Raw genomic sequence first — 25,759 nt, forward strand, 5'->3', positions numbered from 1 at the left:
CTAGCAACTAACCATGCCACTGAGATCTCTATTTTATATTTCCAAATGCCTCTATGAAAATTATATGTGCCTTGTTATGTTTTGTGTTTGTGTAATGTGGGGGGGAAAAAACAACCTAAAAACATTTGTCAAAAAACAAAGCAGTAAAAAAACATATCTTACTTTGACGGAGATGTGGCTGATGTGATTTAATGCATGTCTAAGTGTGGGTCGAGGCTTTCATAGCTGGTTTATGGAATATCTTTTGAAATGGTTTGTGGAATTTCATCTGTGCTGAAAAGTACCTGCATTAAGGCGCAGTGTTGCACTTTGACAATCATCATTTCACAACCTCCTTTTATTCCTGCATTTTTTCTCCTTTCTGAAGACACCATAAAGGGGCACTTGATTCTGGTCAAAGCGGGCAACTGCTTTGATTTAATTCAAGCTGAATACATAAAGGAGCCCCATCGGTATTTCCATGCACACGTCTGGTTATATTCCATGCACATGTACGTCTATTTCTTAGTTATTTTAAAATAGATCTATGATGTTTTATTTAAGTTTTTGGTCTTGGTCTTCTAACTCACCAGCGCTGTGGAACTCGGCTGTCATCATGACAGCTGACAGGCACTTGTTTGTGCACACAATCGACAAAGCAATTGTGTTGTCCTGGACGGTGCTAGGGCGATCATCTTGAATCAGCTGCATGCTCTCCCTGAGTGCTCACACTGACTGAGAGGTTGATGGGCAGCTATTGAACTGCGTAGCAGCCTTGTCAGGGTTTCTGCTCTCATCCACAACAGCTGTGTCTCTCTGAGGCTTTGAGTTCACACATTACAAAGATTGTTTTTTTCAAGCACCACATACCTTCATTTTCAGTTTTGACAAATCTTTCTGAGAGACACTTGTGGATGGAATTTTCTCAAGAAGTGCGGGTGGGTGAAATGCGATTGTTGACGAAAGAAACATCCACGCTGTAGAAATATGTGCACTTATTTTAATTTTAATTTTGAAAATCCTTAGTCCGACACTTCTCAGGTGTATTATTTCCCCAACACGCACGTCAGTGGGGTTGCTCTTCACCCATTTATATTACAACATATAGGCCTATGTCTACTTTTGTCATGTTCTTTGACGCCATCTGCTGGATTCTCATGAGATACATTTTACTGACGGTTCAAAGCGGCGACCCACTCTCTGTACATGTCAGTATAATTATCATTCTATACTCTTCCACATAATACTGTTTACGGCAAAGGTATGGTGGCACACATGGAACTATAGCGCAAGTTCAGACAGGAAGCCCAAACCCCTCATGCCAGCCATGTATCCCTCATGTCTGCTAATCATTTCTCACATGCTCACTCATTGTTTACCATGTCATCGCTCGGCGCCGTCAATCATGAAACCAGCTGCGCAGATCAGCTGGTCCACTCCATCCAATAAGCATTGGGAAACAATGACATGGCGAGCCTATCATCTCGCTGCTGTCTCATTCAAATATGACTGTCTCTCTGCTTTCAGTTCATCCAGGTCGCTGTTACACACCCCTCCACATCCCCATCGCCACCCAGTCTTCACGGATCCATCAGTTTCAACTCATCATTACATCATCTCATCTATCTCGTTGCTGATCGGGGCAGTCGGCCCTCAATTACAAATGTCCCCGTAGAGTCCAAGCGCCATAGACTCTGAGACTTCATCATTGCATACATCTGTTAAAAAATAAACATCCTTCTTCATCTAACTGGTCTCTTCCCTGATTGAAATGTCCTGAATGTTTTCTCTGAGATTATGTTCCTATTTCATAATCCTTCCTTATTGATGTGTTGTGTAACCATTACACAACTGTGTGTGGAGTAGAAATGGCAGACAACCCAGGGAACACAACACACACCAGTTCTGTGTATTCAGTAGTGTTGCAGCAATACCATGTATACAAATGTAGGCTACCACACAATTAAACATTAAATAGGTAACTATGTATATTATCGAAAAATATATGATGTGTTTGCATTAATCAACTTTTTAATGTTGATTTGATTCATTTGTGATTTTTGGGGTCCATATATTATAGATGCATTATATATTTTGAAAATACCTTGAACATGTGTTTTGCACCATATGCATATCTATTAGATATATCGTGACTGTGGAGTAACATAGTGCAATTTTGCATTCTTCATGATTTTTGTTTGTGTTTCTATCATAGTGAGAATAGGCCTCCCTGTGAAGTGCGGGGCCCTTCGTGGCCCTGAGCCAGCGGGCCCTTATGCAGAAAGCCAAGGCGTTGCATGTTTTCATTATTCAGGAGGACATGGGCGGGGCGTCTGCAGGGGGCGGGGTCTGTCTCTGCAGAGCTGATGGAGGGAGACCGAGTTAGAGAAGTGCGTCTGAACAAGTGAATCGCCCGGAGGGACGCTGAGTGTGAAACTTGGAACCACTTCTCAAGTGGAGATGGAGTAAACAAAACAAACACACCTGCTCGAGTCGAAGGTATTTATCTTTTCAAATGTTGACAAGTCTGTCGAGGTTTATGCACCCTTCCGGCGCAGGAACTGTCGTGTTGTTTTCAAGCGAACGTCAGAAAAACACAGTTTAGTTTTCAGTAACTTAACACGAGGCCCTTCGTGCCCCTGCAATTACAGTCTGGTTGCTCTAATGGACCTGAAGTCGGAGTCTTATTAAAACGCATGTTGAAGATTCGATACGAATTATTTAGTTGTCGACGATTTGAATTGTAGCCTTTCTAAAGAAAACGCAATCTTAAAGGGGAACACCGTTCTAAATGAAGAACTAGCATATGTATCGTCATGGCCAAGATAAGGTCATTCAATACCTGGACACAGCTCCTTCCTCTCAAAGCCAGGAGACGGAAGACGTCTGAGGCTCGACGTTGTGCTGTCATCAAGCAACAAGTCGACAATGAGTTTGTTTTCTTTCTTCAACCCACACGGGCTTCACGCTGTGGTGGTGTTGTCACTTTTGTTTCCACACTTTATACTTGATGACGTCTCCGATTTGACTTCTGATAGAGTTGTTCACGTTTACTAATATACGTTTGGCTGGTTCTAGACCCATGTGAATAACAGTGTTGTTGCACAGTCATCAAGTGGGTCTCTCACTGGTGACACTTGATGGAAGTTTGAGTGTGTGCCTGCTTTCCTTATAGTATCTCTTGTTTGAAAAATGGTGAACATACATACAGTCTGTCTATGTATGAGAATGTTTCAAAGTCTGCACCCAGATTGAGTCGATTCTGGTATTTTGTTTGGAGCTATTTCCGCAACCTTAACGACAAACGTGCTTCTGCAGAGGTGGGCCATAACAAAATCTTCACTTGAACTTGAATTATTGCCCCTAGTGATTTTACTTTTTTGCATGTGAACTAAAAGTGTCTCTCACATAACTTTCCAACTGTCAAACTTTGCTTCAAAGTAATTTCCCTACTGTCAGTACTGATAGGTAACATTGTAACATAAGGCAAATCATTTTAATTTATCATTCAGTGCAGCAGTTCTTCTTCAGTTCAATATGATTGAAGCTATTTTTCTTTGAGCTCTTAAGTCGTGTAATCAATAAAAACACAGGCTTTGAAAACAGTTTCAATGTGATCCTCCTCCGAGAGGCACAGGCATCAGGTTGATGGAGGTGTCTTTAGCACAGAAGAAGAGCACTTTTAATGAGTCTCTCTCTCTCTCTCTCAGAGTTTGTGCATGCCTGTAGGCAGTCGTCAAATGAGGGCTTTCACAACTTAACATGTCTTTCCTTTTCGATATGTATGATCCTTTCTGAGTTACACAGATAAACCCCCGACCTATCCACCTGCCAAAATACAAAAAAGACCGAATCGATATCTTATGAGCATGTCCTTCAAAGTTAGAAAGCGTACCACGCTGGATAAATGCTCAATCATTTAAAGTGATTCAATAAAATAAAAAAATGCACCCCAAAAAGCGAGGCAATTGTGTTGATGCACAGATGCATGAGAACATAATCACCTCACTGTAACTGATACACACCTGGTCTCTTGTCTTCAGAGGCCAGGGTGTTCAGTGGGAGCCCCTCCCTCCTTCGGTTGATCATAGGCAGGCAGGCGGGGAACAGGTGCATATTGTGGACTTGTTTGCAGCCCTTCAATGGTCCTTTTGTGTGTTGACCAACCCAGACCCCGAACTGTGCAGAGAACCGACCATTTATAGAATCATTGACTGTATGCTGGCTTCTTGACTGTTTTTTTCTCCTTACCAGTTTCGGGAAGTTATGCATGTCAAATGTGAAGACGGTTTGATCACAAGTCCTAGACGAGGAGGCCTATGTCTGACATATGAAAGTTTGTAAAGGTGGTATTGGGTTGTCATTACGCTAATTCCTTCCGATGTACGTGTTGAAACACTCATGTGATGCTGCGGCACACTCGTACACACCGATATGTAAACACTTGAAGTTGCTAAGTCTGTTGTGCAACAGCAGTTTGTCTACTTGTTGCACGCGTGTGCGACCCGATGTTCCATGAGCAGAGCTGTGAGTGAACCTCCAGCTGGTTTGTGCCAACATTAGCGGCCTGATAACTATCAATTATTCATCATGTTCGGCTGTGCCTGTGCAAGGCTAAATGCGTCTCACCATGGAAACAGCCTTCTGGCTGCTTCAGCGGTCGCAACGACTCCAATCTCGTTTCTGCCTCATGCGATGGACCCACGTAGGCCGGCTCCACAGTGCGTACTTGGCTTTACGCGTCAACGTCTTGGTTCAGTTTATTTTCTGACTTGACAGATGTGGATATAAGTAAGTAATACTGGCTTATAAAGGCTTATTTATGATATGATTCATGATTTCCCCACATTGTTGTTTATGGATTTGCTCGGGATGATTTGTGTCTTTGATGCATAAAGTACACTCGTAGTTTTATATTTACTCATTTATAAAGTGCCTGTTAGGTCTACAGGGTGTTTTGTTGCTGACAAACTTTTCTTTTTTTTCATTGATTGATTGTAATAAAGTTGTAAGCTGCTATAACATCCTGCTGATTTAGGTCAAATATTCCACTATTAGTTCGAACATTTTACACAAAAGTGAGCCGGAAAATTGTTGTTGTTTATTATTATCATATCTAAATATTGCAATATATTTCAATAGTTTGAGTAAGCTGCATCAGCTACAGAAAAGCCAGTTATTATTAGTGTAGAGAAATAAATAATAATAAAAACAGTAATGAATGATGACTGCGACTGCTGGTATCACGGTGAGGGATTGCAACCTTTATTTAGAAAAACTGGTTAATTATTGAAGACAGTAACTCTGTGTGTGTAGGTGTGTGTGTGTGTGTGTGTGTGTGTGAGCGTGTGTGTGTATTTTTCAGTGTATTTTTATTGAACACTAGAGGGCGCACTGTTACCACAACATCATTTGCCAGCTAATGTCATTTACAGTAATACTACAATACAATACCTCAGGTCTTTGAATATTAAGGTTTCTTATTACATCATATTTTAGTGAGGGGGAGAATCACTTCTGATGAAAGAAACAAGAAAGTACAAATATAAATACACATTAAAAATGTATATCAAATAAAGTGAAACACTTTAAATGTGCATATCTGGACACTTGAAACGCTAAGCAGGCCCATTAGTGAGTAGAGTAGAGTGAGCGGAGGCAGGTGTGACTTTATTTGTGTCAGGCCGAGATTCCGATCAGGACTCAAATGCTGAGGCGTCAGTGAGCAGTTTACTAATCACAACAAAAACTCTCCTAAGAGGTGGGTAATAACTTTCCAAAAAGGTTCGGTGGCTATGAATGTGGCCTTGGTGAACGACCATGAGACGAAACACTTTGGCACAGGACAGAGGGAAGACGCAGACTATAAGCACATGAGGGTAATGGGGAACAGGTGGAAACAATCAGGGATCAGGGGAGACAATCAGACCGGTGACACATGAGGAAGGGCAAGTGACCTGAAACGAGAGGAGAGTTAGCCTTCAAAATAAAACAGGAAGTTACGAGACAAAAACCCCAAGACAAGACAAGCTTCACCACGGTGTGACAATTTGTTATGTCACTTTGCATTGGCTTTAGTGATAGACATGTGATATTAAGGATTCCTACTGACCTTGAACCCGAAGCACAAAGCGTGTCTTCTCTGCTTGTTATTTACTATCACAACATGATGAGTCTTGTCCTGAAGGACGTTTTTATGTAGGTCAGGACCAGGGATCATAGCCAATTGTTATTCAGACTCTGCAGGTGTGGTGGCAACATGACAAATGTACTTTGTAGTTTTTGACAAGTGCTGCTGCAGAAGCATTCCGTGGAATCTGTTTTCTTTAGGCTGCCTTTCTCCATGATGGGAGGGTTCAAAGTGAAACTTCTGTTTTACTCATTAGAGTGAAGGATACCTTGTTGCCAGGTGCTCCTTGTGCAGCTATTTGACATAGTTCAGCTCTGTATGTCCAGTGAATGGACACGTTGATGATATGTTTTTGCGATGTTTGACATTGTCATTGTGGCCACATGGCTCGGTTTTACTCGGCAGCACAGATTCTTGAGAAAACACATCAGTGATGTGTGTGTGTGTGTGTGTGTGTGTGTGTGTATAGGCTGGTTGTTCCATGTTCTAACTGTGGTTTCCTCCTAAAACCGAAAACGCCTTCTGTTCACGCACACACACAGGGTGTTTGTATTGCTGATGTCAGTCAGACTTGGAAAAACTGGTTCATGTTGTAGGTGTGTCTGGTTTGACTCGGTGTTTGCTTCAGTGTTTGAAAAAGATGCAACAGAGCACTCATTAGGCAGCGAGCCGTGTGAATGCTTCTCTGGATTTACGTTCCCCCATTACGAGATGCTTTCACACCTTCCACTAGACTTTCCTCAATGACGCCAGCCATGAACAGCAGGGAATACTGCAGTTGGAGGACAACGTGGTTCTCGGCACAGAAGACTGCACGTAGCAGAAAGAGCACGAGCAGATGCTGAACTCAGGGATCCAGTGGAAACTTTTTCGTCAAACATCTTTGAGTGTTTAGTTATTATGCCGGTTGTAGATCTTCCCATTCATGCGGGTGAAGAGTAAACCATTATTTGATACATTAGTTTGCGCCTCATTCACGCTGCCTGAGGAAAGACATGTGTGACTCTGATGAGTGGACTCCAAGACAAATACAGGATATTTATTTAGGAATGCCTCATGGGCATGCAGTGGGCGGGGATGTTGTAGCTGTCACAGCGGCCTCTCTTTCACTCTCCCACCCTATTTAGTTATGACTTTACCCCTCTCTCCTGCCTTTTTGCTGAAAAGAGGAGGGGCCGTCTAAGTCATCCAATCGCTGCCCAATTCATGAATGTTACTGTAACTTGCTGAACTACCCTGACAAGTGCAGGGGTTAAAACACCTCAGCCGACCGAAGCGGACAGCTCCGGCTGCATCCCTGAACAGCAGGAAAATCGCTGCCCGACCTGGAGAGGTTTGTGAGGAACGAAAAGGAAGAGAAAAAATAGACACTATACTCCAAAAAAAAAGAAAATCGAGGGGGGAAACCGGGCACAGCTTCAAATGACTACTTTGGAGGAATGATAGAAGTAGATGTGGACTCCCTGCCATCCAACATGTCTTTAGAGGAGAGCGTTTTGAGAGACATGGCTGAGAGAGAGACGGATTGCTCTGAGGGACTGGATGAGGTTGTCCTGGGGCGCATTTCCAGCTTACCTCTGGATCCATTCCCACCCAGGGACTTCAGAGGGAAGTTTAAGAAGATGTGCCATAAGAAGAGGCCCACCATTCTTGAAAGTAGGTACTGCTGTGACTGTGAAGCTGTGCTAATCGCCTCCAGAATTCAGTTTTTAGCCTGGGAGCAATGTGTAAAATGTGGTGCAAAAGGCAATACCAGCAGTTCACTACTACCACCGACACTTTGTGAAATACCTCACCTCCCCATTGTATTTGTCATACTTACGTAGGAATCTGATAGCTTGTTAATAATGGAGCCAGACACCATGTGTGATATTATTGAGCTCATCGTCAAAAATTGGCTTTCTGTCTGACCTCACTTTCCAAAACATCTGTACTCCTTTTGTCGTTAGAAACATGAGCATTAATGAAACAGTAAAGACTTTAAAGACAGGTGGCCAAAAGAAAAGAGAGGAAGAGGAAGAAACAACGGGCACCAGGGCCAGAGAGTAAGAGAGAGAGGGAGTAAAGAGCAGGAGCTTGATAACCACAGAGATGACTGAGCTGGGCAGACATGTCTCACATTCCTGACCTTCATCAGTGCCTGATAATGCTTTTAATAAGTGCTTAATGTGTCAGAGCCAGCAGCCACCGTAGGTCTAATTCAGGAAAACACTTTAACAATCTTTTTTATGGTCAGTAATGCGTTTATGATTTATTCATCTGCCAAGAGTGTTGCTTCGAGACCGAACGCGGCTGCTGCTGCGGCTGCTGCTGCGGCTGCTGCTGCCTATAAACAAAGCTGGTGATTATCGAAGTATTACTGAGGTAGTTTTGCTTAACAAGTGACACTGATCCTATCCGGTGTGCCTGAATATGTGGCAGCAGTTGTGCTGACACGTTTAGAGATTTACAGATACGTTGTTCTGCCATAAACATGCTATTAAAATGGCACTACGTCTTCATGACATCCACTACTGGCTGTTCTGATGTATATACAAACATTGTGTTGCCTTCTTTAAAAAAGTCTAAAATTATTCTACGAGGGAATTGCATAACCATCTCTCCTACAGAAGTCATGCTGACCAGATTATTACTGATGGATAAATCAAGGAGTATTAATTCAGTCTTTAAATAATCTATTTTGGGTCGATCTGAGTCATAAAGTGTTTTTCTGTGACCATAGAAGGACAAGCAGTTCTCAAATTTGGTGTGATTACACTGTAATAGTTCTTATCAGTGTTTGTGTTGATTTTTGTACCGACGTAAACATACAGTACATGTAATAAGTGAAGATGTCTTTCTGAATACGCCCTGATCATATCTAGAACAGAGTTGCTCGGCAGAACTCTCCAATTTCTCATTATCAGATTGCTTGTAATTTACAGAGTAGCACTGAATAATACAGAGTTTTTCAGAAGAAGCTATGATGTTCACCAGGATACATGTGGAGCTTTAGGCTTTAGGCATGTTAAATACACCACGGACGAACTAAGCAAAAAATAGACGTATGGATTTGTGTTGTATGAATATTAGTTTGGAATGCAAAAATATCATCCGCATGTGAATTGTGTTATTGTCAGCCCCACTTGAGGTAAGATGTGAGTTAGTATCCGTGCCAACCACAAAGCTCAGCCACATCGTGCTTTTTCAGGTCCACATGCTGTCCCACCTAAGGTGTCTATTCTTTAATGTATTATTCAATACCCTGTTCAACTTAAAAGTGATGACAACTTGCAGTATTTTCCCTTGAGTGCATATTTCACACAGTCTTTATTAGCATAACCAGCAGAACTGCTCTGCAAACGGTACACATTGTCACCAGTCATCTTACCATATTAAAAAAACAAAGCTCTCTGACTTCATATCCGTTGGCTTGTTCATCAATCATGGTGTGACAAAAAGAATGAGCGTGCCAGGAAGCGTAACAGGTGGCCCTCATGAATGATGGCGCGAGTCACGGCACCACCTTTGTACAGGGGGGTTTATTGTGTGGTGGCAACATGAAAACTCTGCTGCGGGAAGGAGGGACATCCTGTCGGAGCAGCCAAGCAGCACTGTCTCTGGATAGTCGGGACGCCCGAAAATATGTGTTTACCAAACACGGCTGCAACCTGCGATGGCTTCCCCATCACTGAGTGTGTTATGTAAGGAAGGTCAAGTGGCTGTCGCTTGATGGATGGACAGAGTTCGGATTATACCAAGAGCGCTGAGGGGTAGAAGAGTAAAGGGATGTGTCGTTTGGTCCATATGGTCTATATCTGCTTTTCATATCGAAAAAGGTTCTGAGGTTTGAATTTAAATGTTGCATGCAAAAGCAAGAAGAATGTTTATTAAAACTTTTTTTTAACGTTTGAGGCTCAAAGACTAAAAATACAGATGTGGAGCAGTTTATATCACATATTCAACAAATCTCCTAATTGATGCAAATAACAGTAATGAGGGAAAAGCTGCTGCATGATTTAAAAGAAAATAAATTATAATGATACAGCTGTAATTATCCATTTGTAAAATGGTTGGCGAGAAATAGTTGATCGACAGAAATTTATAAATTATTTGGCTTTTTACTTAAATTTGTTGGCATTTTTAAATGAATACCTTTTGGACTTTTTAAAATATGTTTTTAGATAAACTGATAAATAAAGTATTATATATGATACAATATTTGCTAGAAGAAGAAGAAGAAGAGTGCATCATATTTTTGTCTTTACATTGTGGGTTCAAAGCCAACAGTCAGCCTGCTCCCATGCAGATCCCTTGTGTGCCGTTAATCCCGTCTGCCCGCTGATCACTTCGGTGTCCTCTTCTTTCCACTGCTCTCACAGATGTTGCCCGCTCTGTGTCATGCTTCCTGGGTTCTCCATCTCCTCTGTCAGTGGCGGCGGCCAGTCAGATGCTCCCAGTCACGCTGAAAGACGCACAGGCCTGACGCTGTCATCGTTATCAGGCCTCGCACGCAGACAAACAGTGGTTATTATTAACTGCACTCTGCTGAGAGGATTGCTTCCTGCACTCTCAGCCTCCGTGCAGTTATTTAAAGGGAGCTTGCATTGCCGCCCACTGCCTGCCACAGCTTTAGAGTGAGAGAGAGAGAGAGAGAGAGAGGGCTGATAGCCAAGGACAGGACACAAGAGGAGGAGGAGAGCAGTGCTCGTGTGCTTTTCTCAGGGTCTCGTCAGCACAGCATTGTGTGCGTCACAGAGAGGTGACAGCAGGCGCTACCTGCTGGTCCCAGCTCAGCTGCTGCTGTTGCTACTGGAGGGAAACCACAACTAAAGGGGGGACACTCAACAGCAAGCTGCAGCCATGGCCAGCCAGCAGGACTCGGGCTTCTTTGAAATCAGCATCAAATCCCTGCTGAAATCGTGGAGCGGCAGTGAGTAGCAGTTTGCCTCTTGTTGTTATGGTTTTTGTCCGCAGCTGACCACTGCGGTACCTGATTTTTTTCAAGCTGCTGCTTGTTGCAGAGTGATCTGAGTGTGATTTGATTATTTAGCTCGTCAGTTGCTTTCAAGTTGGATACATCATACTTTTAGCAACAGGGCACCGCACTCCAAAAAGGTTTTCAATTGTCTCATAGCAACAGCCGAGGAGAAAAGTGGCCAGCAAGAGTTATTGGCCGAGGAGAAGGTGCACACATTACTGTGGTACAGTTACTATTACTCAGATTATCCTGTGCACTTTGCTGTAAGTTCTACTGATTTCATTTCAGACTGTGAGTCTCTGACAGAGTTTAAATAGCTCTTATTAAGTGCAAGGGCACAGTAAGAGGATTAGTGGAGGTTCAGCTTGGCTGCATATTCTGTCCAGAGCTCACAGCTCCACTGCCTCCCATCACTGCCCATGAGGATGGGATAGGATGCTTCTCTGCATCCGATTCACGCCGTAATTCTGTTTCATGTCAAATATAAGACGTGGCTTATGAAGATGGACTCTCTTTGGAAGAAAAACAAACAGAAATGTGTAGAAATGTCGGCAGTAGCTAAATCAGCCAATGAAACAGTCACAGTATAGATCCCCGATCACAATTTTGTATCTGTCATGTAACGATGCTGAAGTTCCAAATGGAGTTCTGCCAGCAAGTCAGCTGCAGCTCTCCTGCAGTGTGGCAGCTTGTGCTATTGCATCTGATCGAAAAGAGATACCACAGAACATGCCGTCCTTGTCCAAACACTCACTCAACATCGAGCCATCTCCCGATGATGTTGCATAATCCTGAGAGGCACAGGCACTCATTGTGCCGGAACAACCGTAGCCACCCACAGCTATGCATTTAACATTTTCATGAAATATGTGATCTCATATTTTCATCTCTATGCTGCCGCTTACATGCACTGTTTCATAACGGATCACAAGATGACAAGAGAGACTGTGTAGTAAATAAGAAGTCATCTAAAATCACAGGATTCCAGACATACTGGCTTCTGATCTTGGAAATGTTTAGAATATATATATATATATATATATATATATTGTTGAATATACAAGAATGGATTCATTTTGAATAAGACTGGTGTGTGTTTCCCTTCCGTTTATCAGACACAGTTTGCACTGTGATCACAGGGTCAACAAAGTCGGGTCCTTTGGTGTGTGGCCTCTCGTGAGTCGGTGTGTCCAGCTCTAATAAAACAGGGACAACCAGCAGCACAGAACTGGCATTGTGTGTCAGCGGCGTTCAAATTGCCTGAAGGCCGGTCCACCGTCAGCCAATCAGAGCAGGAGATGAGCTGCAGTGTGCCGAGCACAGCGGTGCTGCTCTTATGCTTATGAGATGTCAACATGTCCAGTTCAGTTGTTGCTGATATGAAACGCTATTGTACACCATTTTTGTAGTTTCCTCCATGTTTTAGCTTGATCCTATCTGTTTGTGTTGCATGAACTGGTGCTCTATTTTTGAGGAGCTAAAAATAGTGTTCCAACAGTGAATGAAATTGCAGAAGTTATTCATAGACGAATCCTTTCCATTTTGCTACAGGAGACAGACGCAGGCGTTGTTACGTTCAGGGACTTATATAAATAATACGCTCTCTCACAGCAGGCAGCAGTTTCTAACATGATGTCAGCTTGCTAAAACGGAGCTAATGGTCAATAGTTTGAGACCGACATTTTAATCTGCTTTTCACAGATGTCTGTAATCACTCGCGCCACTCTCCCTATTTTTGGCGTTGTTTTTGGGACACTCAAACTGTGAACTCTTCATCATTAGTATTAATATTAAGATGTTGTTGCTCTACTGGCTCCAGCTGTTGCCTGCCTCCTCTTTTGATACATATTTCAGCAAAAGTAGTTCAGCTTTAACTCCAAACAGCATTCCAGGGATACAAATTAAGTAATATATTAAGAGACTCCAGCGACTTATTCTCTTTCATTTTAATATGGAAATATAATTGGTGTGGCAAATCTGGTGGTTAGCAGGTTTTTTTTCTTCTCTTTTGACCATAAACTTTCTGATCCAAACCAGACGACAACACTTCTCCCGCTCATTACATTACATGACGCAAACTTTTTTTCTTGACGCCCTCCTTTGGTGAGGCACCTAAGAACAGTGTCCCTTTATACCCAGCCGAGAAGGATAATACTGTACAGTGCTAGAGGAGGGAATTAAATAGTTATGTTTTGTCATTTCAAAACATATTGATTGCTCACTAGTCCCTCACAGAAATGCAGCGTCAATTCGTCTCAAAGCAGCTGGACAAATTGGTCTGTGTTGACTTTGGAATTTCTGGTTCAGTAAAGCAGGTCAGTGGTGTCTAAATATCCACCCACTCTGTTCACAACCGACTGCTAAGTCGGTTGTTTACTCAGTGGGGACGTCTCTGCAGATGCATATAGTGAACCGCATGCTTTGCACATGTGTGTCTGTGTGCATGTGTGTGTGCAAGAGGGACACTTGTCAGCCTGTTTGCATTGTCCTCTGGGGAGCACCACCATGCTCAGGGAGTTCTCAGCATGGCGATGATGTAATGCACACTGTGCCCGCGCTCCTTGTTTGCAGAGTCACATGTCGCGTCTGAGTCGCCGAGACAGGGCAACAGAAAGGGCGTGATATGCATACTGGTCGCTATTAACTGCTTAACCCTTGTGTTGCCTTCGGGTCAATTTGACCCGATTCAATGTTTAACCCTCCTGTTACCTTTATATTTACTAACATATTTTACCCTTGAGGTCAATATGACCCCAGCTATTAAAATCTCCAGAAAATTATTAGAATTAATATTGTTTTCCAAGTTTAAGTGTGAGGTACTTTATGTTTGTTTGTTGACTCCCGAAAGAACACCGACATTAAACATTGAATCGGGTCAAATTGACCCGAAGGCGACAGGAGGGTTAAATATTGAATCGGGTCAAAATGACCCGAAGGCAACACAAGGGTTAAGTAATTATAGGATCATTTGGATAACATGATATGTTGATCTAATTTGATCCAACAAGTTGTGCCCTTTTTACAATATTCATTAAATCAGACTTGTTTGAATCTAGACTGTTGCTGGGAAGTTTCCGAAATGTCTGAGCTTGATCTGGTTTGCCCTCAGTGCTTGAAAAAGTGTCACAAAAACAAAACTTGCCTGAAGTGATGTGTGCCAAAGTAGTGCCTGATCAACAATGTTGTTTACACCATGGTCTATCCCTCGTGCTTCAGGATGGTGGAGGAAAGGGGAGGGTTGCTCTGTCACTATAGTGTGCACCCCGGGATAAATATAGTCACACAACTATGCCACCATAGCATGTTGGACCTCATCGCTGTGCCTCAGCTAAAAATTCCTGCCTGACCTTCACTCTTGGAAGGCACCGGGTAGTGACAAGGCTCGAGGAAACCGTAGCAGAAGCAGCTCAGCGAGCGAGAGAGAATGAGAGAGAGAGAGAGAGAGAGAGAGAGGGGGGAAAGCGAGAGATCTAGAGGTTGCGTGGTGTCCCGTACCAAACACTACTCCCACTTTTTAAAGCACACCCGCCGCTTAGCTCCATGCGCCAGGGAAGCTATGCCCAGCAGGACAGTGACACGCAAGAAGACATGGACAACAGTGGATTATACTAGCAAGCGTTTGCCTTGATTCAGGACAACCCTGGCTGCCATATCCTCCTTCCCCACGATGGACGGGACGGCTGTGTGCTGGAGTAAGGCCAGCGTCATCAGCTTCATCAAGGGCCTGGGTAGGTGCTGAGTTGCCAGATGTGAAAGATTGCCACATGTGCTGGGCATTCCTTGAAAGATATCCAAGCGTTTTCTGTCCTGAAAGCACGTGGAGAATAAGAAGTTTACTGGTGCCTCAGTGTTTCTCCAGCTTCATTTGTGCAGCTATGCCAGAGCTACGTCCTCTTATCTGCACAACTTTTGAAATATGCCGATTGGAACTTCGTTCAACTCCTGTCTGTTTATGTCCTGATGTTGCATCTGCAAGAAAATTGATGCTCCCGTTTGTCGGATTCCTCTTTGGGCAGAGAATAAAAGTTATTATCTATTTAATAAATACTGTAGATTTTTATCTCCTCTCAACATGAACACATGAACAATAATTACCTACATTTCAAGGTTCATGGTCTGCATGGGTTGTCCTTAAATATGATGTACAGGCCTAGAGTTTGCCGATTCTAATATTACAATAATATCTAATATCTAATAAAACAGTACTGATTCTCTCTGAATCTCACGGGTCTCAGAAATCTTTCGTTATGACAGTTGCACTTTGCATATGTATGCAGCCAGGCTGAGCTGTTTTTACATACTGTGTTTTGTCTTAGTAAGCTCTAACCAAACCAGTTTTAACAAGTGTTTGAAATGGTTATGATTAGGGATGCACCGATCTGATCGGCGCCGATCCATATCGGCCGATATTCCCATTATCGGTTTTGATCGGCGTTCTCAAAACGGCCGATCAGATGACGTAACATCTGCGAGAACTATCAGAGACGTTTCAATCGCGGCGCATCGCAACGGAGACGATGCGCCCAGCGAGGGCCGCAGAGGTCAGAGGTCAACGAGGGGATCCTCACGCACCGAGCGGCGTCCCCGTCCCCCGAGTTGAATCACTGGGTCAACTCAGCCGACTCTCACATGTCTGCCCCTACAGACTAATGTTGACGGTACACGCATTCAATCAGGAGCGCGAGGGTTTTGATAAAGTTAGCGGAAGGATTTAAGTGACAACATCCGGTTTTGCAAAGTTAGCGGAAAGAACCACGTGAAACAACATCAGTTTATCAAAATAAGATGTCGACAAATCATACACAAACATATAAAAGTAAATAATGAACTGATTTTGTATCTTTATAGATATTTTCTGAGATTTATCTTAAATTATGCTAAAATTAAAACATTTTTACTGGACCAAGGAAGAGTTTATAAAAATAAGTCAGACTTTTGTATGTTAAAAAAAGTCCTGTAAATAGATTTCCCCAAGAGTTCCAGGAAATGAATAATGCAGATGTGTACCATACATATCTGAAATCCCCTACAATAGCAATCAAACAATTTTTATGTATCAATTAGGACATTTTTCAAAGTAAAAGTCCTAAATGTTTAAAGAAATCCGTAATTTCTTTAATGTTTGAGTTGCTTTATATATGTATTTCCTCATAGTCCTAGGCAATAATGCTACACAATAAATAGAATGCTTCAATCGACACCGTGATCGGTATTATCGGATCGGCAGATACTGATTTCAGTGATCGGTGATCGGCACCAAAAACCTGATCGGTGCATCTCTAGTTATGATTCATGTAACAGGTGTGTGGCTGTCACTGGTTGGTTTCTTCCCCAAGCATCAAAGGATGAGCATACAAAGAAGGATATTTGGTTATATCTTTTATTGCCATTGCAGACTGTACCTCTGCTCCCCACTCTCTCGCTCCTCAGTCCCTACTGCCCTTTTATGGGGACAGACAGACACACACACAGATAGATTGGCCTCAGCTGGTGGCTGATTAACAATCAGCCACCAGCTGAGGCCAATTAGACACCGTTCCCTGAACCACACCCCCGCTCCACCCACTCTGCAGCCGAGCCTAAACACACCCCGCTGCCATAATTCATAATTTAACAGGCAAAGGAAACAAAACTCATGCCGACCACAAAGTCTGGTGTTTGATATGATACTTTGACAGATGTATTGTTTTCCTGACGCAGTGCAGGCTGTCCCATTTATTTATTAGACTTGCACACTTTAACACGCTCAAAGTGCAGCAGCTGACGGAAATGTAGTTCTTACTGTGACGCAGTAATTCTACTCTGTCTGTTCTGAATGTTTTACACGTTTTATTTATGGCAGTGTGTGAGCTGGACGTGCCGTTAGCGTGTACAGAGTTTCAGGCCAAATAGAAATATCAGTTCTAATGAGATGTTTGCATGCAGTTCTTCACTATATTTATCACTTCAGTGTGTGGAAGCAGCAGCGGGTAATGCTGAAGCACATTTTAACTTGTGTGTTAGTTTGCAGGGTTTTATGACCTCAGCTGTAACTAAACGTGGGCCACATCATAACACTGGCTGAAAGATGCACACGATTTTTGCTTCCCTCAAAGGGCGATGACATCTTTGTAACGAATGAAAACACCAACTGCTGGCAATGGTGTTTTTAATTTCCATCTGTGCTCTGTTCACTGTAGCAGTAGGAAATAAAGAGCAGACTCGGGGCAAGCCGGTGGTGCCATTTGAACCGTCTCCCTCAGGAATGTTCAACATGTTGGGGACTTTATGTCCATGTTTGGAAGCTCCTCGGTAACACTCTATCCGGTGATCCCGCTACGTAAACAGATCTGGTCCTGTCCCACTCATTTGTGCTTGATTTGGCAATGTTGGACTTCACATTGTTAATGATCTCGCGCGTTCTCTCTCCGCAGCCTCGCCTGTGGGGAACGGATACAGTAAAGCCCCCATCCCTCCAGTCTGCTGTCCTCAGGGAGAGAAGGGCCCACCAGCCATGTTGCCTATCAGCATTGACCCGGAGAGCAAGCCGGGCGAGTACGTCCTCAAGAGCCTGTTCGCCAACTTCACCACCATGTCAGAGCGCAAGATCCGCTTCATCATGGCTGAGCCGCTGGTGAGTCGTCTCGAGAGCGGCAGACTGCTCTTCCTGTCCTGTGGGGATTGTTTGCTGTTGCTATTTGTAAAGATGTGTGGAGATTGTCACGTGCTTCAGAAGTTGAGACAAAATCCAGAAAAAAAGGCTGTTGGTATTCAGATCAGATATTGCCTTGTCAGATTGTTCCAATTGATTAATTTTAGATTCTGCTATTAGATTATTCAGAAAGTAAGAAGCCAAGATTGGAGAAAAGTCCCAAACATAAAAAACATTTTGTTTGTTAGCTTCATTTTGTGTTTTCTTATTATTTTTGTCCTGTTAACCAGGTACTCATTCTGCAGAAACCTTTCCTCTGTGACTGATATATTATTTCATATAACAGTATTTGATTGTTATTACCAATACATTAATGCTAATTAAGAATTGTAATGCTGATGCTTGAGATGATTTTGTTTTAACTACCTACACCCGCCACACACACACAAATACACGTATGCACATCACATTGTGTTTTTATTTTATTTATTTTAAAACTATTTGTCCTCTAAAAGTAATTTAAATGAAATAGTTTCTCTCTTTGGTGGAATTGCTATAATCTGAGATGTGACAAGGGGTCCCAACATTACACTTTGTAAACACTCACAAGCCAATAAAGTTGAGTGCCACTGCTTTCAATAACATGTTTTTAAAGCTTATCATCCTGCATGTTTTTTCATCTGATTTATGATAAATTCATAGTATGCTGATATATATTAAAGTAACAACCAACAGTCTGAACTGTTTAAAGCTCAAAGTGATGTCTTACTGCATGCAACTCAGGCTAACACATAAACGCAGAGATGTTAACTACGTTGTCGAGCGTATTTGCAGTCAGCTCAAGGTGCTTTTGTGTGAAGCAGCTCCATCCACTCAAAGGAGGAAGCAGCCTCGGGAAAAAATTTAGAATATTTTGCCAGCTTCATTGTTGTGCGTGCTTCAGTGTTTACAAGCTTCATTGTTTGTTAACATAACCGTTCCAGGTTGTTTTGTAAGTGATTGCACAAACTTTCTAATATATTTGCTACAGGATGAGACATTCTGTATCAATCAAATAATATCTACCTCACCTCATTGTTCAGTTCAGTAAACATGCACTGCATTGTTACTTTACAAGAGGGTAAAGGGTTGATTTTTCATTAGCAGTTATTATGATTCTTTTGTAGGTGATTTTAATCAATCGTTTAGGATTTGAGAACATTAAAATATTCATCTTAGTGGGATATATGAAAAAAGAAAAGCTGCAAATCTTCAAGGCGCTAGAATGTTTGGCATCTTTTCACAATCATAATCGCACCATTCTGAGGCGTTCAGCTAATGTTCAAATGCCTGATATTTTGATAAGGAAAGTACTTCCGGCTTGAATATTTATCAGCACACCGCTGAATAATTTGCATTCTTCTTTTCTATGTACTGTGTTTAGCCTTTTCTTTGTATTATGACTAATGAGACCAACTAATGAACATTCATGTAAAGTTAGATGAAGGTAAACACTTCCAATAAAATCTTTGAGAGACTTTTTTTTCCAGTGGAGGTTTAAGCCGATCAGCAGTGCCAACAACAGCTGTCATAAATAATTCTGTGGACAGACAGTCAGGCAGACAAGGAAGAGCTACTGCACTGCTCACCACCTGCTCCCAGAGCCACATTAGTATCACACAAGTGCTGCTGAAAGACAAGGGTTAGATTAACCCTCACCCTTATTACTGAGAAAAGCCTCAGAGAGCAGTACCTGTAGCTGTATGTCACTGAAGAAGTATTTACCCTTTATTGTTATGTAAATTAAACCAAAATGTTGGGGAACAAATATTTGGTGTAGCTACAATTCCCAATGTTTTTATGCAGGTCGTACACTTCTGATTTACTCTCCGTTTACTTGTGCCTGCTATGGCACTGTCCAGTTTTAGAGAGTGTGATTTATAGGAAGCTGTTAGTCACCTACCCCGGTCTGCAGGGAAGTGTTAATTACCGCAGGGAAAGTGTGCACCCCGTCGTTTCAGTGTAACTCCCTCAGGAGAACTGCAAGGAGGATGTGTCTCTCCTTGTTTTTCCTCCCGGCGGACACTCGGCTGAGTTATTTGTTTGAGCCCTGCCTGGTAGTTGTTGGCATACAGTTGTCCCTCCTGCTCATCCTCATCATTCTCATTATTTCACTCAATCAATTTTACAAATTGTAGTCAGGAGTAAGAATTAATCAAATCCAGAAGAAATGTAATGGAGTAGAAAAAAATGCTGTAAATCTGTGAGGTAATTGGGGTTGGCTTTAGCTCATGCGGATGGTGGTCGTCCTGTAACCACAATGTAGCCGGTTGGATCCCCGCTCTCCCCATAGTTACATGTCGATGTGTCCTTGAGCAAGACACTGAACCCCCAGTTGCTCCCCGGGCGCTTCACTGCAGCCCACTGCTCCTTAATAACTAAGGATGGGTCAATGCAGAGAAGAATAGCCCCACAAAAATAAATAAATAAATAAAGTGTACATTATTATTCATTTGTATTAATTGAATACAAACAGTGTTGCCGTATCAGCCTGTCACGAAGGGCAGTGACGTCTTTTAAAACTCGACTGTGCAAGACACAGACATCGACTTTCCTGTCATTCTAGCACTGATGGGCTCCTCAGATGTAAGCATTTGTCCAAAATCTACAACGTTCATCAGAGCAGAGGGCTTAGCTGGCGTTGCAGCTGCAAGAGAGGGAGGGACATTACCATCATCAGCCCACGCAATGTCAGACACATCAGACAGTTGGCTGTTTTAGATTTATCATCAAGTAAGCGATGTGCTGGGATTTGCTGTCTGGCCAACGAGGTGTGTGTGGGTGTGGTTGTCCTTGCAAAGCTGCATTAAATATCTTTACAAACTGGTACAAGCTTTGGTAATCATCATTTCTCTGATGAACTTGGTAGTTTTTGGGCCATTTTTCAGTTACTGTATATTGGAGCTTAATTGAATTCCTTACAAAAAGGGCTGCTACATTTAACCAATTAGAAATATCTTAAGATCTTAAAAATGTTTAAATGCTAAGTGTGTTATTATATAGTCAAGTGTTACAATGTTGTGTCCTGGTCAACTGCTCTTTATATCCAAAAGCATCCAGCCTTTATTTTCTAACAGCTAGGGTTTGCTATTAATGATATACAGAAGTCAGGACTATCCTCACAGCCGGAGTTGACCGTGTATGACCCGAATTCCCCATGAGGCCTTAAGCTCAGATGATAGAAGACTGTAATAATGGGAGCTGTCATGCCGGTCCCATCTTTAATATCTGACCCTGCATGCTCATTGCCGACATCAGACTGATGGATGGCTCTCTCATTAGCTGGGCTGTAATGAGTCCCGTTCAAAAATACTCCACAGTCATCGGACCTGGCCTATGGAGTTACGAGCTTCAGACTAAACTTTGTCAGTTTGACTTGCGAATCAGAAAACTTACAAAAGTTGTACAATTAATCTTTTTTTTTCTGTGCTTTATTTTTATTTTTAGGAAAAGCCATTAACAAAGTCACTGCAGAGGGGAGAAGATCCTCAGTTTGATCAAGTAAGTGCTCTGAAAAGTGATGGACACAGTTCATTTATTCCTTTCACAATTAGATTAAAGGATGGGAATTTGTGGATTTACATTATAACCTGCAAGCAATTATATAAAAGGCCAACATTGAACTGTTTTGCCTCTCCCTGTGAGCGCCCAGGCAGTTTTAAAATACGTCTCTCGTATGATGCGCTGTACCATGAAAGGGCTTTCACAACCAGTCAAAGGCAACGAGTGTTTACCTTGAGAGCTGGCGCTAGTGCTGCGCTAGGTGTGTCCAGCAGGTCCGTGGCTCTGGAGAGAAGGCCCTTTCACAGCCACAGAGGTGTGTTTGTGCTGCTGCGTGAGGCCATTCAGCAGCCACACAGAGCCCGGATTCTTCTCCGGCCTCGTGCTGAATGAAGGGCTCGCTGTGTTTCCAAGCCCGACCAGACTCTCCTCCCTTCCTGTGTGCCCGGCCCATCCCGCCCGTTCCTTCCTCTTCCCGCTCTCCCCTTCAAGACTGAGGGAGGCTGCCCCATGGGCACCTTGTCTCTCTGCAGAGTCCAAATGACGAACGGCTCGCCCTTCAGTTTCTTCCTCTGTGCCTTAATGGAGCTTTGGACTTCACTCAAAATGTCCCTCATTTACCCCCGTCTGTTGTTCAAATGTGGGGAAACATACATGAATTATCCTTGTTTAAATTCCTGTACGAATAAACAAAGGAAACGTTGATTTCTATCTCGTACTCTGGTATGTGAACTGCCAAACACAAACATGCATTTACACGATGTATGTGTCTTCTTCTTCTTCCAGCTGATAAGCACTATGAGCTCTTTGGCTGAGTACTGTCTCCCCTCTATCCTGCGCACGTTATTCGACTGGTACAAAAGACAAAATGGACTAGAGGAGGAGCTGCACGAGTACCGGCCAAGAGCCAACACCAAGTCCAAAAAGTGAGAATCGTCACATTGATTACTGCATGGAACAATGGGTCCCTTGTGGGAGATATAAAGAAGTAAAAGGAGGCTCACATGCACTTTAGAATTGTAGCAAACCTGTGCTCTTGTTTTTTCTCTCTCTAACAGCGACGAGCAGCAGAGAGATTATCTACTTGAAAGGCGGGATTTGGCCATCGACTTCATCTTCTCTCTTGTTCTTATAGAAGTTTTGAAACAGGTGCATTGATATAACTTTTGTTGCACAAAAGCTGCCTAGTTTATCGGATTTTTGTATGATAGAAACTCACATAAATAGAACGGTTGGCATTTACTGCTACTGAAAAGAGATGCTTTTCAAAACCGGTAGTTTGCGAATATGTTGTTTTTGAACATTCATTCTCATCTCTTTGTGTCTCCTGCTTTTTTACTAGATGCCGCTCCACCCGGTCCTTGACAGTTTGGTCAATGAGGTCATTAACTTGGCCTTTAAGCACTTTAGATATAAAGAGGGGTAAGCTTCTGTCTTTATCGAGAACCACTCTTCTTTCTTGTCAAGGTTTCTCTAAGGTGTGTTTTTTCTGTCTGGTGTTGTGTTTCCCACAGGTACCATGGTCCGAATACTGGCAACATGCACACTGTGGCAGACCTCTATGCAGAAATCATCGGTGTACTAGCCCAGTCCAAGTAAGAACAGAGTTAGAATTATGGTGTCATAATGGTGTGTTCCCATTCATCGTGCTTTTCTGTAAAACATCTCCCTGTTCAAGAGACTGGAACAGACTGCAGGGGCGACACACTTTTGGACAGGTTCCCTTCACACCAAACTAGGACTGGAAATGAATGTCTGTTTATTTGAAGTTTTCAGATCATTCTAGCAAGGAACACACTCTTAAAATAGAGATATGGTTGGTGAGCCCACTTCATTCCTCCTTTCAAAAGTACACTGCTTAATTTCCTGCAGGAGATAGTTCGCTGAGAGGCTTTTATAGAGATCTTTACTTTACTCTCAGGTCATGAGAGAAAGATGAGGTCAGGAATTTTGCTGTGAATCAAAAGTATTTAGGTGTATCTCACAGTTGTATTTGATGGTGGCTCAACAATAAATACAAATAAAAAATGTCCTCACTTTATTAAGATGCAGAAACAGCTGTATTCAGTTTTCTATGATGACACTACCGGGCAAGAAAGAGATTAAGCTCATCGTGAGCTCCCAAAATGAATTATCTTCTAAATTTAGAACAGCTGAAGAATCCCATCTCTGGTTCAATTTGGGAAAGGGATCCAGTGCTATGCCAGGAGTTCATCTCAGGGCACAGACTCAGAGTCTGCATACTGAGAGTAGGATGAGGGAATGGTATTTTTGGGAGGTGTGGTCCCTGGATATTGTCTATATTCTCAACCCGTCACAACCTTTTTGTGGAAGTGCTGATTCGGGATTTGTCTGAGCTATACAGTCTTTATATAGAATCTCATGTTTTCTCTCTCTCAGGTTTCCTGCTGTGAAGAAGAAGTTTATGACTGAGTTAAAGGAGCTGCGGCAGAAAGAGCAGAGTCCTTATGTAGTCCAGAGTACTATTAGCCTCATCATGGGGGTCAAGTTCTTCCGAATTAAGATGTATCCCGTCGAGGATTTTGAAGCTTCTTTTCAGTTCATGCAGGTACAGCAGAGTTCTACCATCTATACTGATGATCATAAACCTGCCTTACTAAAGTATAAACTGAGTATGTGTTATAAGCTGTAGCTTATATTTATATTTTCCTACATTTTTGTCTAAACTCTACAACTCTGTTTTTCACAGGAGTGCGCCCAATATTTCCTAGAAGTCAAGGACAAGGACATCAAGCACGCCTTGGCTGGTCTCTTTGTTGAAATTTTAGTTCCTGTTGCAGCGGTACATTTTAATTTTATTACACAATATTTAATTAACATCATAAAGGAACACTACTTTGGATAGGACTGACTCGCCACTTGACCATGTGTAATATTATCCCAGGCCGTGAAGAATGAGGTGAACGTGCCCTGCCTGAGGAATTTTGTGGACAGCTTGTACGACACAACCCTGGACTTGTCCTCCAGAAAGAAGCACTCGCTGGTTAGTGAAAAGCAAACTGACACTTGATTGTCGGCCTTGTTAGATTTGTAGACCTCCGTTTGGTTTTCACTCTTGACACCCTCTGCTGCATGCTTCGAGTGCCTGGATGCCTGTGGTCTCTGTGAATCCTCAAGCATTTCAAGGTCACTCTTGTGTAATGTTCTCTTCCAACATCATCGCCCACACGAGGAGTAATTTATGAGGCAAGACAGGCCGCCATTTCAAAGCATTAAAACCGGCATGAACGCAGTGGTGTGTTTATATAAGCATTTGTAAAGTTGTCAATACAGCATTTCAACACAGTAGTTCACGGTGACATGGGAAGACAACAACCCTCGCAGCAATAGCAAGAATAATAACAAAGGAGAGAAGCTCAGTATGTCTTCCAAAGAAAAATGGTCTTACATTGCTGCAATGCAGATATGGTTCAGAGATAATGCATCATTTGTCAAATGCACTTCAAGGATAAGGAAATATTGGACGAAGAAACGCTAATTGTTCCACCCCTCATTAAGTCAGTGTGAAGCTATTTCAACATGATAAAGAGATCTAAACACTGACTGTTGTCTACGCAGGCGTTTTACCCGTTGGTGACGTGCCTGCTGTGTGTCAGCCAGAAACAGTTCTTCCTCAACAGATGGCATGTCTTCCTCAACAACTGCCTCTCAAATCTGAAGGTAATGCTATCAGGAACCCAGCAGCCATTAATTCATACGACAGTGGTCTTCGTCATTCATAGAGGGCTGTTCAGATACATAAAGGTTATGCGTATCAAATTTGCACAAAATGTTTGCCTCCACTTCATTTGTCAAACCGAATTGCGTAAACTTACATTGTTGCATAGTATCTAATTGTATTCATTGCTTGGTTATCGTGTGTTGATAAAAAAAATAGTTCTAACAATTAGTATCAGCATTTGATGTAGTATTCAAGCCTATTGTGATTACACTAACACTCTATTGTCATTTTGTCATCATATCATAACCTACAATACACTTTTAGGTTGCCACTTTCTGAAAAGATGTTCGGTCGCTGACTCTTCCATAACTGTATTTTATTACAGAGCAGAGACCCTAAAATGGCTCGCGTTGCATTGGAGTCCCTGTATCGACTGTTATGGGTCTACATGATCAGAATCAAGTGTGAGAGCAACACTGCAACACAGGGGTAAATATCTTAAAGCTTCTTAACCTCAGTCAAAGAGGAAGAATTGTGGACTGCTTTTAACAATGTTTTCCCTCTGTGATGATCATTTCTAGTCCATATGGATTTTGGCTTTAGGGGAAGGAAAAAAAAAAAACATTCAAGTTTCCTTTTTACTGCAAACCCTCCCCCTTTGTTACTCTTTTTTTTAATGTATGAACTCGGGTCATGCCTGCACCAGATTGTCAGTGCCAATGGCCCTTTTTAACAGCTTTACATACATTATCATGAGCATGGGGAATCCCAAATGGGTAAAGTCGGACATTTTAAACCTTAAAATTAGGCCCATATGTATCTTGTCCTAAAGATATA

The 25,759-nt window shown here is 42.4% G+C and overlaps 1 protein-coding gene across 10 annotated transcripts in view; it reads left to right on the forward strand.

Moving 5' to 3' along the window:
* The first annotated feature begins 2,461 nt into the window (after positions 1–2,461).
* The window catches only part of LOC130210365 (protein furry homolog), a 52,882-nt gene continuing 29,584 nt past the window's right edge, over positions 2,462–25,759 (forward strand). For 3 of the 10 annotated variants that reach the window (XM_056440540.1, XM_056440542.1, XM_056440541.1), the window contains exons 1-12: positions 7,435–7,765; positions 17,483–17,682; positions 21,187–21,240; positions 22,027–22,166; positions 22,299–22,389; positions 22,583–22,662; positions 22,755–22,835; positions 23,641–23,809; positions 23,951–24,043; positions 24,146–24,244; positions 24,820–24,921; positions 25,308–25,411. In XM_056440540.1, coding sequence (XP_056296515.1) covers positions 7,549–7,765; positions 17,483–17,682; positions 21,187–21,240; positions 22,027–22,166; positions 22,299–22,389; positions 22,583–22,662; positions 22,755–22,835; positions 23,641–23,809; positions 23,951–24,043; positions 24,146–24,244; positions 24,820–24,921; positions 25,308–25,411 — 1,430 coding nt within the window. In that variant the 5' untranslated portion in view covers positions 7,435–7,548. Of the gene's footprint in view, positions 2,479–7,417; positions 7,766–10,783; positions 11,022–14,721; positions 14,798–17,482; positions 17,683–21,186; positions 21,241–22,026; positions 22,167–22,298; positions 22,390–22,582; positions 22,663–22,754; positions 22,836–23,640; positions 23,810–23,950; positions 24,044–24,145; positions 24,245–24,819; positions 24,922–25,307; positions 25,412–25,759 lie in introns of those variants that run through there. The other 7 variants (XM_056440543.1, XM_056440544.1, XM_056440549.1 and 4 more) reach the window with 5 other exon arrangements.

The sequence above is a fragment of the Pseudoliparis swirei genome, chromosome 20 (genome assembly GCF_029220125.1).
Source record: "Pseudoliparis swirei isolate HS2019 ecotype Mariana Trench chromosome 20, NWPU_hadal_v1, whole genome shotgun sequence".
NCBI lineage: Eukaryota > Metazoa > Chordata > Actinopteri > Perciformes > Liparidae > Pseudoliparis > Pseudoliparis swirei.